The sequence below is a fragment of the Vipera ursinii genome (genome assembly GCF_947247035.1).
Source record: "Vipera ursinii genome assembly, chromosome: 1".
Lineage (NCBI taxonomy): Eukaryota > Metazoa > Chordata > Lepidosauria > Squamata > Viperidae > Vipera > Vipera ursinii.
In genome coordinates this window covers 342393627-342410049 of record NC_139512.1, presented here as the reverse complement: position 1 = coordinate 342410049, position 16423 = coordinate 342393627, and the positions used below count along the sequence as shown (strand labels likewise).

At 39.3% G+C, this 16423-nt stretch overlaps 1 protein-coding gene across 2 annotated transcripts in view; it reads right to left on the bottom strand.

Annotated features, from left to right (window-relative positions):
- Positions 1–16423, bottom strand: part of CUX1 (cut like homeobox 1) — a 358099-nt gene that overhangs the window by 195045 nt on the left and 146631 nt on the right. For both annotated transcript variants that reach the window (XM_083350660.1, XM_083350661.1), the window contains exon 3: positions 11383–11430. In XM_083350660.1, coding sequence (XP_083206786.1) covers positions 11383–11430 — 48 coding nt within the window. The remainder of the gene's footprint in view (positions 1–11382; positions 11431–16423) is intronic.

The window sequence follows — 16423 nt, the reverse complement described above, 5'->3', positions numbered from 1 at the left end:
AGACATTCAAACATTGAGAGGCATGCTGCCTCTGTTGCCATCACATTTAACAGTTATTGGGAAATTTTATCTCCATACATTTGCCCAATCTCCTTTTATACCAACCTAAATTGGATGCTAACACAATATTTTGTGGCAATGATTTCCATAACTTATAGTTTGATGCAGGATGCCTAAACTGCGAACAGCTGTTGCTGGGCCTTCTATGAAGGACAAAGGCAACATCAACATTTAGACTTCAGAACTCAGAAGAGGCTATTCAGACTATTGGATCCAGCCTCCAATGTAATGCACAAATCCAAATTAAAGCATCTTTGACCAAGAGGACATCTAGCCTTCATTTGAGCAGATCAACTTCATTAGGTAATTGATTCCATTGTTGAACTGGTCTTACTGTTAGAAGCTTTTACTTACTTACTTTATTTATTTATTTATTAAATGTGTTTGCTGCGCATCTCGCCACAAGGCATTCAACCTTCAACTGGAACCTGCCTTCCTCAATTCCTAGTTCAGTTCCATTAATTTGTGAAACTACTCTGAAAAATGCTAAAAAAAACTTGAAATCATCATTTCACCCACCTTTTTCAAGCACCACCACTGGTACACCAAGCATAAAAGAAGCAGCAAGAAGTGTTATTAATGCTGAACACCAAAACAGCTTATACTTTGGAATCAGGTGTCTCTCACTCCAGCCATTAACACGCAAGCCTGAGAAGTAATACAACCTAGCAGCTCCATGATAAACAATCCATGCTGTAACGCATTATATACCACTTACTTACTGGACAGTTACAATATCAGCTGTGCTACAATCAATAAATACACCTTTTTGCTTTTAATGCCAACAGCGAAAGCTACATCTCAGACTGTTAGGCCACAATGCATCCTTTATTTATATCAGGATTTATTTATTTTTTTAAAAAAGCAGACAGCACCTTTCTATTGATTCACCTTTTCTGAATGAATCAGAAATGAAACCCAAAGACTTGGCACTACTTTTCCAGCATTTTCAGGTTTTTAAGGGCTAGATGAAACCTGACAATTGGGCAACACAAAAGGAAATGCTGTTGTCTTTCTTGCGAGACTGATGTCAGAGTCACATGGGTAAACCAGACTGAAATGGCAACTGGATGAGCTAATGCTACTTCACTGTAAAGCGACACTGACAGTATCTTGCAGGTCTGAAAATAGAATCCTTGTCCTCCCTTTATAGCCTGACAAAATAGGGAGGGTCCCTTCTGAGCCTTTTGCCCCCCTCACTATCCATTGTCCAGCTGTCACCTATGCTGTCTCTTATCTGACTGTCTCCTAACCATTCTCCCAAAGTCTTTCTCATGTACAATCACACAACTGAGACTCATTCCCTAAGTCAAAATGGTCGTCTAAAAACTGATGTTCCTCCTCAATTTCAGATTTTGCAATGATTTCATAAAATGCTGTAATACTGTAAATAAGCATATCCTCAAAAATATTTTATACAACAAATAATTGTTGTAATGAATAGAGCACTCTTTGATCTTTTTTTTTATTAAAGTTTTACAAAAACAAAATTTTACAATATATCCCCAAATCCCACCCCCCCAACCCCCCCCCACTTCCCAGAGCTAAATACAGGATTATAGTTACAATAATCATATTCTAAATAAAAAATTATGCATAATATACAATTAACCAAATTCATAATGCGCTTTAACTCTCTTTTAACATAACTACAAACAACGTACCAATAACAATATCCCACTAAAATCTACTCATAAGCTAAATGGTACTTTTTAGTCCCATATTTGTTTTGAATATAATTTATCCATCTCCTCCAAACTGAAATATATCTTTCCTGTGAGTGATCCTTCAGATAAGCAGAAATCTTAGACATTTCTGCAAGATTCGAAACTTTAAACACCCATTCTTCTACAGTGGGCAAACTATCCTTCTTCCAATATTGTCCCACCAGTAACCGTGCTGCCGTTATCATGTTCAACATCAAGTTAGTTTCTTTAACATCACAATCTACAACAATGCCCAATAAAAACAATTGCGGGGAAAACGTTATCTTTCTCTTAAAAATCTTTTGAATGTTCCACCAAATTTTAATCCAAAAAGCTTTTATATTTCTACAAGTCCACCACATGTGAAAATAGGTAGCTTCTAAACTACCACACCTCCAACATTTAGACTGTAAATTAGGATACATGTTGGACAGCTTCTTGGGATCCAGATGCCATCTATAAAACATTTTATAAAAAATTTCTCTTAAATTTTGAGCCTGGGTAAATTTAACATTTCTGACCCAAATTATCTCCCAGGTGAGCACTCTTTGATCTTGGGAGTAATTTATAATGAGAAAATTATAAGCCTTGTTGTAACGCTTTCATATTTATTAAATGGAACCTCCTAAATCAGGGGTAGGCAACCTTGGCTCTTTTATGACTCCTGAACTTCAGCTCCCAGAATTCCTGAGCCAGCCATGCTGAGGGAAAAGGGAGAGGTTTCCAAGCTGAGCCATGCTGGCTCAGGAATTCTGGGAGTTGAAGTCCACGAGTCATTAAAGAGCCAAGGTTGCCTACCCCTGTCCTAAATCATTGAAACTTTGGGATTTGGTCATAACCCAGTAACTTTTCACTACAGGTAGTCCTCAACTTACCACCACAATAGAGGCCCAAAGTAATGTTGCTAAGTGAGACATTTATTAAGTGAATTTTGCCTCATTTTATTATCTTTCCTGCTACAGATGTTAAGTGAATCACTGCAGATGTTAACTTAGTGCCATGGTTGTTAAATGAACCTGGCTTCTCCAGTGACTTTGCTTGTCAGAAGGTCACAAAAGGTGATCACACAACCCAGGGACACTGTAACCATCATAAATATGAGTCAGTTGGCCAAGCATCTGAATTTTGATCATGTGACCGTGGGGATGCCGCAATGGTCGTAAATGTGAAAAAGGTCACAACTCATTTTTTTCAGTGTCATTGTAACTTTGAACAGACACTAAATGAAGTGTTGTAAGTTGAGTATTACCTATATTTGGTGCAGTTTGTAATCACTGAGCTCAGCAAGTGCTTCTCAGAACTGCCCCTTCTGCTCTAACATTTATTAGTTATTATTTATTAAAATTCAGAATGTTCCCGATTGCCACTCTATATTTAATCCACAGCAAATGCAGCTTTGTGGCTTGAAGAGGTTAAATTCTGGAGTTCTTGGCTGCTTTCCAGACCCTTTACACAAAATCGGGCTAATGCAACAGCACAAGAAGCGCCCAGACTGGCCATGATTAATAGACTGCCAAAGACAGTGCTTTCCACAAAACACACACTTCTCTTTCCCTTGCTTCCATAGATCATGGACTTATCCTCAAAATATCTGACTGAAATTGAATTTGGCTTCTCTCTCAACCGTTCATTTCCTATGTTATGCAAAGTTATATCCTTTTTCTGCCTGAGCTGAACCAAACCAGCTGCAGCCCTTCAGAAGGAAAATGTGGTTCCAATTACAAAAGCTGGCCTAGATACTGAACCACAGTTCTGATGCTGCTCTAATTGAGCCATCATGGAGCAAATGTAAAGTAACAGAATTGGATTAATTAGGTTTGCAAAGTTCAATACAAGAAATCTTGGCAATGGGAAGATGGGGAATAGGTACTTAGTAATGAAGGATGTGCTACACAACAGAACAAGATTTAAGTTATCTTAGTCCTGCAGCATCCTATAGCCAGTAACTTTTCTGGTTACACTGGTATATGTGTTAAAAAAAAAGAACAATACAACGCAAAAGCCAGTTTGATCTAGTGACTAAGGCACCAGGCTAGAAACCGAGAAATCATCCATTCTATTTCCATAGCATGAGAACTGACTGAGTGGCTTTGGGCCAGCCACGCTGTCTTAGCCCAGCTCACTTCACAAGGCTGTTGTGGGGAAAACAGGAAGAGGAAGAAGTATTAGATGTGTTCACTGCCTTGAGTTATTTATAAAAATAGTAAAGGTGGGATTTAAACAAATATTTTTTAAAAAAACCTTATGTTTACTATGCAATCCAATCTGGTCGCATATAAGCAAACTTGTATATCATATCCAGAAATTGGAGTAAGCTGGGAATTCCAAGGCATTTAAAACACAATTTTAAATTTCTTTTAGAATTTTACTGCTTCCTTGTTATTGTATGGGAGTCCTTAATAGTACTATTGATTATGTTGATTATTAATCTTGGTTATGCTGCTTCCTATGTTACTGTTAATACTGTTCTCTTTTTTTTATTAATAATTTATTAAGTTCTGCACCATTCAGGGAACTGCAGTTCGTAGATTATATGAAAGTATCCAAAATCATTAAAATAAAGGACCGTATTCATTAATGCTTAGTGCTGTAATGAAGGTATACTTTAGGATTTCAGAAACTGTGGAGTAGGTTTAGGGAGAAAAAATTAGGTAAAGCAACCATTCTCCTATCTCCGGTTGAAACAGATAAGAGGAATTTCCCAGACCACCCTTATACAATTTAACCATCACTACCACAAAATCACAATATTTGTAAGAACAAATAAATTTATTTTATGATCTAGCTTTCATCGATGAAGATTGTAGTTTTTTGTATCCCTCCCCCCTCATAACCATATGAAACCCAGACTGAGAAAGCTATGTGCATCCTCTCTCCTGCACAAATACAGTGTTAATCACCCAATTCAACACCCCTCCTGCAAAATTACTGGGTTTCACCCATCAATGTTGCAATAAGCTTCCTTATTCAAAGTAGTAGAAGAGTTTAGTCTGACAACCCCTTGCCTTGTGCAAAATGCAAACTGAAGAATGTTAGGCACTGCTAGTCACATTTTTTTTCCAGAGTCTCTACCCTCTGGCCAGCTCCAAATTAGCAACTTCTCTGTTGCTCTTGGACAGCCCTACTATGCCACATGAAAAGAATACTGATGACCTCAGGAAATCCCTACCCAGTTTTAAAAATAGCTGCTTCATGACATCACAAAGACAAGTTCAGACACTCCATTTCCTAATATTCACTTTTCCTTAACAATAGCCCAGGTTTTTTTTTTAAAGCCATGACCAACTTTGGTTTACTCGGTATATTTTCAAAACCATATCCCAGCCCTGTTTAGAAGATTTAATTCCTTTTGAACTATGGGAGTCCACAGCACTATTTCTAGACCCAGTTTAAATAACTGTTTTTAATAGTTACAGTTCTAGAAGGCATTGCATGTATCTGAAATTACACCTTTTCATAGCTGATCCTACATAAACCACAAATCCTCTTCAGAAACATTGCCTCAACATCCAGATGTATAAACGAAGAGGATGCTGTAGACACTCTGGGACAAATTCTCAGTGTCAGAAGGGCTAAGGGTAAAACCTCCATCTATTGCCCTTCCGGAAGGCTGTAAGCAGCAACCCAGTAACTGCTGGAAAAGGGAGCAAGCAGGGGCAAACATTTGTGGCCCGTTGCTTTTTCTGTTCTGGGATTTTAAAGATAAAAATGGAAGTGGGAGATCTCCAGGAAAAACAAGACCATTCATTCCTACTATTGAAATCCCTCAACTGCACTGGCAAAAAAAGCAACTTAAAGGTTTTGTGTGAGGTGGTGTCAGCTAAGCCCGCAAAACGATGAAGAACAATCCAGCCAGAGTTCAGTTCTTTTATATCTGTTTCCACACAACAGACAGAATCTTGCCAGACTAAACGCTTACTACTTTCACCCTAACAGATATACCTTAGGAGACTCTAGTGCAGGGGTCTTCAAACTTGGCCCTTTTATAACTTGTGGACTCCAACTCCCAGAATTCCTCAGCCAGTGTGCCTGGTTCAGGAATTCTGGGAGTTGAAGTCCACAAGTCACAAAAGGGCCAAGTTTGAAGACCCCTGCTCTAGGTGAGTGGCTATTCTTACTCTCTGCCTACCGGTATTGTCTCCTATCCAGTTCCAGGCTGTGCTGCCTCCTGTCTCACCTCCTTTCCTGGAATGTGCTTCTTCTTTTCGGGGAAACTGCAGCTCTACTGTGGTCCATCATAGGTGGGGCAGATTTTGGACCATTTTTCAAGATTATGGGGAATTAAGGATAGGAATCAGAGAACTGGTTGCCTCCCATTTGCAACTTTAATTGGCAAAAGAGGAGGGCAGACACACGTACAAAAGCCAGTCATCATGCTGCCAGAACTGAATGGCACAATCTCGGGGTACACACAGATCTTGGAACTTTGGACTGCCCATCATAGTAGTGCTGAAAATAACGCTTTTTGCAGCTGAGGGCCTCAATTTTTCTTTTTTTCTATCTATCCATCTTCTATCTCAAAGGTCATAGGAGACATAGCCGCTGACATTGTGATGTAACTGGAAGCTAGGCTGAATTTTTTTTCCAGGCTTCTGCAGTAGCTGATTTAAACTAAGAATATTAGCAATATATTAATTTTGAAATTTGTTCGGACTTAATGTTACACACTCGACTGTTGAAAAACAATTGTTCCCCCCCCCCCGTGGAATCTTGGCAGCACTGTTTGAAGTGTTGGGAGGGAAGGGTATGGGTGAGGGGGAAAAATTACCATTTGGGTAATAATGCCAGTTGTGGGGAAAAAAATTTCAGAGAGGCTAACCTAAAGTATTTTTAAGAATAGTTCCAAAGCTTTTAGCACTTCGGTCTTTGAAATAATAATCTCAGCCTCTCAATAATATATTAATTAGGTTTTAGTTTACTGTGTTCCTTTTTATTCTTGGTACACACAGTTCTACTTCTAACAAATTTAATTTTATTCTGATCCATCCCTCCACTTTGAAGGGGCATTCCTTTCCGAAATTAGCAAGTGGCTTCAAAGATTAAGCTTTCTCACAATGATCTCACTGTCATCTCCAGATGACAATACATTCGCCCACCTTTCCTTCTGTCTCCTACACACAATGTTTGGGAAGCAACTTCCTATTCAAGCAGGTATTGAACACATGTACCTCCCCCACAAAAGTTGAAGCAGAACAGACAAATGAAGGAGTATGTATATACAGGCATTTCTAGTTAATCCAAGATTATTTAAAACAGAAATTATTATCTTCCTTTCAAGTAAATTCCAGTAGCTCTGGGAGAATTTGTTAATTTTGCTACGATAAACTGCTCTTTCAAGGTTGTGTATTCTTAATACTTCTTGTACTCTGTATGCTTTTAATTTTCTTTAGGATATCTCGAGGACTCATGTTTGTTTTGCAGCCTGACTCCAGGCCAAAACTGTGTGGCTCACAACATATGTGCACAAACACAATATATACTTACACAAAGAAAGAAAGAGGTCACCTATTCAGAAACTGAAGCAGTCAGAACTATAGAGTTTAGTCTAATTTTGTACTGAATCAAGGTCAGTTGTTATGGAAGCAAATCTACCACTTTTTTTTTTTAAAGCTTATTCAGGAGTACAGATTAGCGAGTGTTAGCCCAATATCTCAAGAGCAGGGAAGTCTTCTCAATCCCTCACTAAAGAAACCTTGGATAATTGCTATCTCTCACTGCACCGTAACATTAGGATGCAAACGTAAGTGTGTATTCAACACCTGTCTGCAGGTCGTCAGATTTAAGGGGCAGATAAGTGCTGCTTACACAGGGGGCACATGATGCTCAGATCTTTTTGCTTCTTCCCTAACCCTCTGAACAGCAAACCTTAACTGCAGAGGGGGAACCTAAGGCTCCAGATCTTTTTATGGCAATTCTTTCATCCCACCTCATCCCATTTCAGCCCCAACTGCTAAATAACAACAGCATGATGTTCTACTGCTTTTAAGGCAAGAAAACATGAAAGGCTTTTGCGCTGCTTATTCCACTAAGGAATGCTCATGTGTGTGGGAACAGGGACATCTAAGCTCCTTCTTGCAGCAGTTAACATTTGCTACTAAGGAAGCTCACCCCAAACTGGTCTCTTTAAAATAGCAGATCTATCTATCTATCTATCTATCTATCTATCTATCTATCTATCTATCTATCTATCTATCTATCTACTGACCTACCTACCTACCTACTTATCATATAAAAGGATTTTTCCTAAACTCACTGGATAAGATTTAATATTTTAATATTGTATTCCACTTTGTGAGCTGTAACACTGAAAGGTGATCTATATATAGAAAGAAGTGAATAACGAATTAATGAATTAATTACATTGGCCTGGATCCAGAGAAACATGACGGAATCAATTGGTTCATTCCAATGACCCAGAGCCAATTACCCAAAGAAGGTGATAGCCTCTCCTTCACTGGATGCATTCAACCAGATAGCCATCTGTTAGGGATGCTTTAATTTGGATTCCTGAACTGAGCGGGAGGTTGGACTCAGTGGCCTAAATTGTTCCTTCCAACCCTATGATTCTATAAAAAGGAATAATATTTTCTTTGTACAATGAGCTACAGCAGTCCCTTGTGCAAATGAGACAGCAGTTCTATAAGAAAAAGAGCAAATGACATTGTAGTGAATGAACTCTTGTGGGTCACCGAAGAAATGTTCTGGATCAGGGGTGTCAAACTGCGGGCTGGATGCATCACATGGAAGCCGCACCCATCGCAGCTCCGGCAAGGGGGGGAAAAGTCATGATACGTCACAACGTCTCATGTGACGTGGCAAGTCTGACACCCCTGTTGTAGATCCAAGAGTCACTTTTATCACATTTATCACCTGTCCCTCTTCTGTATGTTAAAACTCTTTCCTTACACAAGGGATAAGAGAAAATCTACCGCTAGTAGTTGTGGATAGAAATTAAGCTTATTTGATTTTTTTTAATTGCCATCTGAACAGAGAAGTATACTGCTGCAGGGGTAGGATGAGGGAAAATGCACTCCCTACCCATGCAACATTTTATATCTTATTCCAAATTTTGAAGTGCCAGAAGTGGATAAAGCAACCTGGGCCAATAAATGAGCCAATCTACAAAGAAGAGGGGGTCAATCTATTCTTCAAATCACCTTGAAGGCAGATCAAGAAGCAATGGATGCGAACTAATCAAGAAGAGAGCCAACCTAGAAATAAGGAGAAATTTCCTGATAGAACAATTTATCAGGTGAATGACTTTCTTCCAGAAGTTGTGAGTGCTCCATCACTGGAGGCTTTTAAGAAGAGATTGGCCCACCATTTGTCTGAAATAGTATAGGGTCTCCTGCTTGAGCAGGGAGTTGGACTAGAAGACCTCCAAGGTCCCTTCCAAGTCTGTTTTCTGTTATTCTGAATGTGGGTGGGCACTAGAGATGACACAGGGGTGTCATATTTAAAGTTCAGACACCTCCAAGACTTCTACTATTTTGATATTTCCTGTTTCAGCTATGAAATGTCCAGCCAACATCTTTTGAAAGCCTTCCTAAACTTCAAAAGTCATGTGTCAAACAACTTGGGAACGATAACTCCTTGGTGGTAGAACATGCACCCTCAGATAGTAACTGCCCAACTAATTTAATTGTGATAGGGTTGGCACAGTCTGGGTTCCACTGACTGCCACCTATCAATGCCCCGGAAGTACACCATCTTTGTAGCAGCACCTGGCCTCTCAAATGAAGTCCCCTCCCCTCAAGAGTCAAACAGGTCCCATTCTACTGGAGAGTTAGGGCGTTAAAGACCTAACTCTTTACCCAGGTTTTTGGAGAGGACAACTGATATTCTTTCATTCCCTCCCTTCCTTTCTGAGTTTACCTTGCTTGCTAACCTTGTTCTTCTATCCTGTATTATTTGTGTGTTTCCTATTGTTCTTTGTTTTTAAATGTTTCAACAACTGTAAGCTGCCCAGATATGCTGGGAGTGGGGCAACATATAAAATGAATAAATTATGGTCCGCCGCACAGTCAGCCAGATGTTTAGAATAAAGTTGGCATTTTTATCCACCTACTGAGTCCTTACAAGGACCTGAGATAAGCAGATATTGCTTGATGGTGTTAAATGTATTGTTGCGGTATTATTGTACCAACTAATTCCATCTGGAGCAAGCAAAACAATTTTGGACATGACATTTTAACATAAGTAATGGGCAAAAAAGGAGTAAGAGCCTAGAGGCATCATGGAGCTTCCTTGCAGGAAATAAAGCCTAACAATCTACTCAAGGAGTAGCCCAGCATGCCTAGGGAATCTTGCAGCCACATTATAGTTAACAAGCAGGGCTACGTTATGGCAGCTAACTAAATACATCTGGATAGCCTTGTAGAAAGAACAGGCTTAATGAATGCCAGCTGAATAAGAGCACGCTAGCTACAACCTCTCCTATGAAGCTGTGTGTTTGAGAGTAACTCAATAGTAGCTGAAACTGGTTATTCTCATGCTCTAGCAGAGAGTATTCAGATTCATGGATTCTTTGCTGCCTGAATTCTAATCTTTGTTCTCTTATCTTTGCCTCCTGGAACCTTGCCCAGAAGTAGAATGCTTTGACTTCTGACTTCTGGACTAATTTACTAACTAATTTTCTCTATGTCCCCTTGCCCATGACTAACCCTTTTTGGAATTTGACCTTGGATTATATGTGGACTTGGTAGCAGGCAGCTTTCTGTGTGCTTTTGCTTGGATTAAAGCATGCAGTTTGCAAGATCAATCCTAAACCTACTTGAGGGATCTGAACCAGCTACATGCAAAATATATCAATCTGGGAACAGAATGTTCTGTTTTCCTCTGTTTCTGGTACAAGCCGTGGGGGTGGGGGTGAGCCTACCACCGAAATAGGACATTCTAGAGGGAAACCAAGTTCCGTTCACAGAGTCACACATTTTGCACACTTCAAATACTTAGCCATTCTAGATCACAAAATCTCAATTATTCTAGGCCAAAGTCATATTCAAAATTTTCTAAATGGTGCCATGTTCTAAAGCAGGGGTGTCAAACTGGTGGCCTGTTGGACAGATGTATCACGTACAGGCCACGCCCACCCCGGCACCGCAAAGGCAAAAGACGTTGTGACACATCACAATACGTCACATGATGCGATCGAGTTTGATACCTGTGCGCTAAAGGATCATGGGGTAGTCAAAACTTTTAGGGATTATCCTGTTTTCTGACTCTGAGACTCCTCTGAGTTTTCTTTCTCTCAGCTTTCATGTGCTGTATATTGCTTTTTGTCCCCAATGGCAATGGTGATATCTTGCAAAATTCCAGAGCGGCAACAAAATTTTGAGCTGCAAAATGTCATATGATAAGTTATCATATCATCACTCTTTGTAGCCTGGCAGGAATGCCATGGAATAACAAATGTGTAGATGACAAAAAAAATTTTTTTCACATTTTTGGGAGTGCCATTTGAATTGACTCAAAAAGAAAAAACTAATGACTAGTCAAAATTACAGTAATAATAACAGTAATAACAGTAAAAGGAATGAAGGATGGCTGTCCCAGGCCCCAAAGAGTCTTTCAGGCAACCTACTAGCCTTAAAAGAAATTAGAAATAAGAGCTTACCTCTCCCTGGAAACTCTTCAACAGTGGAGCTACCTGTTTGCGTAAGTCCTGGAAGATAAAAAGCAAACACATAGATCAAGAAGTGGGTCGTGCAAGAAAGATGGCTAAAAATGCAACTGTTTGAATAAGCTGAAGGATTTACATCAGCTATTCCTATCTCCTTTTTTTTAACCAATTCTATCATATTAGCTGAAGGCTGATTACGTTTTTAATCAAAACATTGCTATGAGCAAGGAATGTGGCAAAAATCCATTTTAACTGGCTCGTGAATCTCGCCTGATATACAATTATGGTTGTCCCAGAGGAGGGGAATTAGTTAACAAAAGCCTCTAGTAATATTGAATAATCAGTGAACTCCTTCTGTCTAACAACTCAACTGAAACAGAGCAGTGAATGACTAATGGAATGTAAAACATGTGAAGCCACATGGAAAGGGATCAAGCTAGACCTCAGTTTGAAGCATAGCCTCCTTTTGATGTGCAAGGAATTGGACATTATTTATTTAATGCGCATGTAAATCTCAATATAACAGAAACAGATGGTTTTAGCAGTTTACTGGCTTTTTTGCAGTATATTTATCTTCGAAAACTAATTTTTGAACAAGTTTAATACTCCTGTGCGAAAAATTGGTATCACTGTATTTATTTAATTTATTTATTTATTTGTTTTTTGTTTTTGTTTTACTGGAACAGAAATGATAATTTGCCTTTCAAAAGACTTTTTTCCCCCCAAAATAAAATAAAAAATAAAGCCATCCAAGGGAATGGCAACCAAGGGGGAGATTAAAGATGACAACTTATAAAGGGAAATAAAATGATGTGATAATTATAAAACCTGATCATGGGTAGACTGATCCTTTAAAGCAGGGGTGTCCAAGCTTGGCGACTTTAAGACCTTTGAACTTCATGCTGGCTAGGGAATTCTGGGAGTTGAAGTCCACAAGTCAGAGTTGACAAAGTTGGACATCCCTGATTTAACGATTCTTAAAATCTTAGAATTAGCAAGGCAGCAAGTTCTATAATCTGGGGATTCTCACCAAAATCATTGGTCAGTGATGAAATCGTCAGTGGGTTCTCTGACTTGCATTTTAAAGAAACATTACTTCTTTTTGCTAAATGTTCCAAATATGAATGCCAAATGAATAGCAATTAATTAAACTGGACGTTTTGGAAAACCAGTGCAAACCCATACCTTGGACTCTGTAGGAAATCAATGATTACACATTACTGCTCTGTAATATATACATATGTGTATATATGTACATATATATAGTATTTGCTTCCCAGAGAAGGGTGAATGGAAAGAATTTCACTCCTGCTATTGTTCATCCCACCGCCAATCTGCTGGCAACCATATATCCACGTTGGTTCCCAGCAAGATTCATGGTACAATTATCTCTACGCTAAATATTTGAACAAGTGCTAGTTAACACAAATGACTGGAATCATTCAAGAGTATCATAAATTAGATTAGTAGCATCATTCTTCAAAATATGTATTAGTGTTTATCAGAAGGAAACAAATAAAAAATCAAGGTTGATAGAACGGGAAGCTTGCTGGTAAGTGAATAATAAAACAAGTAATAAGAGGAATATGCTTGTTCATAAACAGATACCCTTCTGTGCAAAAAACAAGACAAAAAACCCCTATCCTAAATTACAGTGACAAGTTTTAAGGACAAAGTAAATGTAATACATTTTAACATGCATTGATTTTAAAAGCCGTTGCTTCCACAGCACAAAAGCAGGACTAAAATGGGGGTGAAAGACTTCAAAATTTAGATCCTTTAATAATAACCCCAATATGTAACAATTCCAATAATATTTTAATAATCCCAAATAATAATAGACAGCAAAATAGTGACAGTAAAATGAGGAAGACTTACAGAGTCTAAAAGAACTGCAAGAGCAAAACAGACCCTCTATAGCAAACTACCATAAAACCTTCTTTCTTCATTATTTTTATTACATATCACAATTCAAAATGTGAGAATATGTAGTTTTTCTATAACTATTTCTAGAATTTTACAACACTTTTAAAAATAATTTTTATCACTTTGCATGTTTAATTTTCCCCAACTGAAAATATTTAAAGATATGCAAAACATTTTTGTTTGAATCATGATTAAACCATGGCTGTAATTTTTTATTTATTTTTTATTTTAATTCCATTTATATCCCACCCTTCTCCGAAGACTCAGGGCGGCTTACAAGCTTAGCAGTAGCCTTCATTCTATGTATATGCCTGCTTATTAGGGCTTTCGCCCCCCCCCCAAGCGGCATTATTACAAAGTCAGCTTAATTGCCTCGTTTCAGCCTGCTTTCTCTTGTAGCAAGGGAAGCTGAAACCGAGCTAGGGAGTTTGCAGGAGCGAGAGATCGGCCGATTCGCATTTCTGGCAATCTCCCTCACTCCGTTTCAGCTTGCTTTCTGCCTCCACGGGTACTGCTCTAAGGCAGAGAGGGAAGGACAAAGAGGGAGGGAGGGAGGGAAGGAAGGAAGGGAGGGAGGGAGGGAGAGAAAGAGAGAGAGAGAAAGAGAGGAGAAAGAATTTTTTTCTTGTTTTCCTGCTCTAAAAACTGGGTGCGTCTTATGGTCCGGTGCGTCTTATGGTCTGAAAAATACGGTAGGGATCAAATTTTCAGGCAGCAAGCAGGAAGAAAAAATATGGACAGTCTTCACAACAAATATAAATTGTTTAGATTCAGCACACTATGGGGCTATTTATAACACCTTATGTTCAGGCAAGGGTTGCAACTATTTGAGATTTGTACCACACAGTTTTTTCTGCCAAGATTATAGGAAGGAATAGAGCACCAGAATCTGACTTCAGAGACCCATTTCCCTGTGTCCCCACATGATGCCTTAAAGCAGAGGTAAATAACCTGTTCTTCTATTGATATCTTGCAATTCCTATAAGGTCTGGGTAATAGGACTCATGTCTGGAACTTATGGCACTTATAATCCAAAACATCTGGCAAGTATCTTATACTTGCCCATAACCTAAAGACTTCTAACCTTGCAAGGGAAATGATTTCCTGTCTCCCTTTCCTGGAATTGACACATAATAGAGCTTCTGAGGACCCAACTTTTCCTTTCAAAGGAAAACAAGACTGATGGGATGTAGTAATAAAAGATTGACTGCTCTCATGAGAAACTGCACATTCTAGTGATATGGCCACCTGTACACCTATTCTAAGTGACCAAGCAGCTAGGCTGGTGCATGAGAAAGATGACTTTTTGGGGTGTGTTTAGCATCCCCCCCCCAGCTCCTGCTTCTTCATTCAGATCAATCCATCTGCAAATGCTGCGAATCCGTCAATCCCCTGGCTACAACCATGTTATCTCTAGGGCTTTGTGGGCTGAACATACTGATTTGCTTCTTAATTATAATCTGAATTTATCTTTGCTGCTTCAAGCGTTTGGGGATATATTTTACTTTAAGGTTCAAAGTAGCATTAGAAGAAGAATATATTTATTCTTGTGGGGGTGCGCAAGAATAAATAAAAATGAAAATCCGGAGAGCTGTGAGAAAGAAGAAATATTTATTCCTAAAAACAAACAATTTGCCTTTAGGGGAGCTGCCGAGAAATGGGGTACAGCAGCAGACTTTTATAAGGAGAGCTTGTCCAGGGTATGCTGATTCTAGAATGACACTGGAAGGGTGTGTGTGTGTGTGTGTGTGTGTGTGTGTGTGTGCGCGCGCGCATGTGCATGTGTGTTCTTGTTAACACGCAGTTCCGTTGGGAGACCTAACTTAATGAATTCTATTTGTATTTGCAGACCTTATCCTTTGATATGTGGATTAGGTCTGGGTAACTTATTTGGGAGTTTGAGGAAGATTGGGTAAAGGACTTTCCCCCGTTTGCTATTTTTACTTGATTTAGTTTCAGATGATTTAGACGATTAATAATAATAATAATAATAATAATAATAATAATAATAATAATAATAATAATAATAATAATAATGAGGAGGAGGAGGAAGGGACCTTGGAGGTCATCTAGTCCAACCCCCTGCTAAGGCAGGAAACCCTATACCATTTCAGACAAATGGCTGGCCAGTCTCTTCTTAAAAACTTCCAGTGTTGGAGCATTCACCACTTCTGGAGGCAGGTTGTTCCACTGGTTAATTGTTCTAACTGTCAGGAAGTTTCTTCTTAGTTCTAGGTTGCTTCTCTCCTTGACTAGTTTCCATCCGTTGCTTCTTGTCCTGCTTTCAGGTGCCTTGGAGAATAGCTTGGCTCCCTCTTCTTTGTGGCGGCCCCTGAGATATTGGAACACTGCTATCATGTCACCCCTCACCCTTCTCTTCGTTAAACTACACATACCCAATTCCAGCAACCGTTCCCTATATGTTTTAGCCTCCAGTCCCCCAATCATCTTTGTTGCTCTTCTCTGTACTCTTTCTAGAGTCTCGACATCTTTTTTACATCGTGGTGACCAAAACTGGATGCAGTAGTCTAGGTGTGGCCTTACCAAGGCATTGTAAAGGGGTATTAGTACTTCACGTGATCTTGATTCTATTCCTCTGTTAATGCAGCCTAGCACTGTGTTGGCTTTTTTGGCAGCTGCAGCACACTGCTGGCTCATATTTAAGTGATTGTCCACTAGGACTCCGAGATCCCTCTCACAGTTACTACTATCAAGCAAGGTACCACCTATACTATACCTGTGCATTTGATTTTTCCAGCCTAAATGCAGAACCTTACTTTTTTCACAATTGAATTTCATTTTGTTAGATAGTGCCCAGTGTTCGAGTCTGTCCAGATCCTCCTGTATCTTAAGCCTATCTTCTGGAGTATTGGCTATTCCTGCCAGCTTGGTGTCGTCTGCAAATTTGATGAGTTCCCCATCTATCCCCTCATCCAAATCGTTGATGAAGATGTTGAAGAGCACTGGGCTCAAAACAGAGCCCTGGGGCACCCCACTAAACACTTCCTTCCATGTAGATGCAGTTCCATTGAGGACCACACGCTGAGTACGGCCTGTCAGCCAGCTACGAATCCATCTGGTGGTGATGCTATCTAACCCACATTTTTCT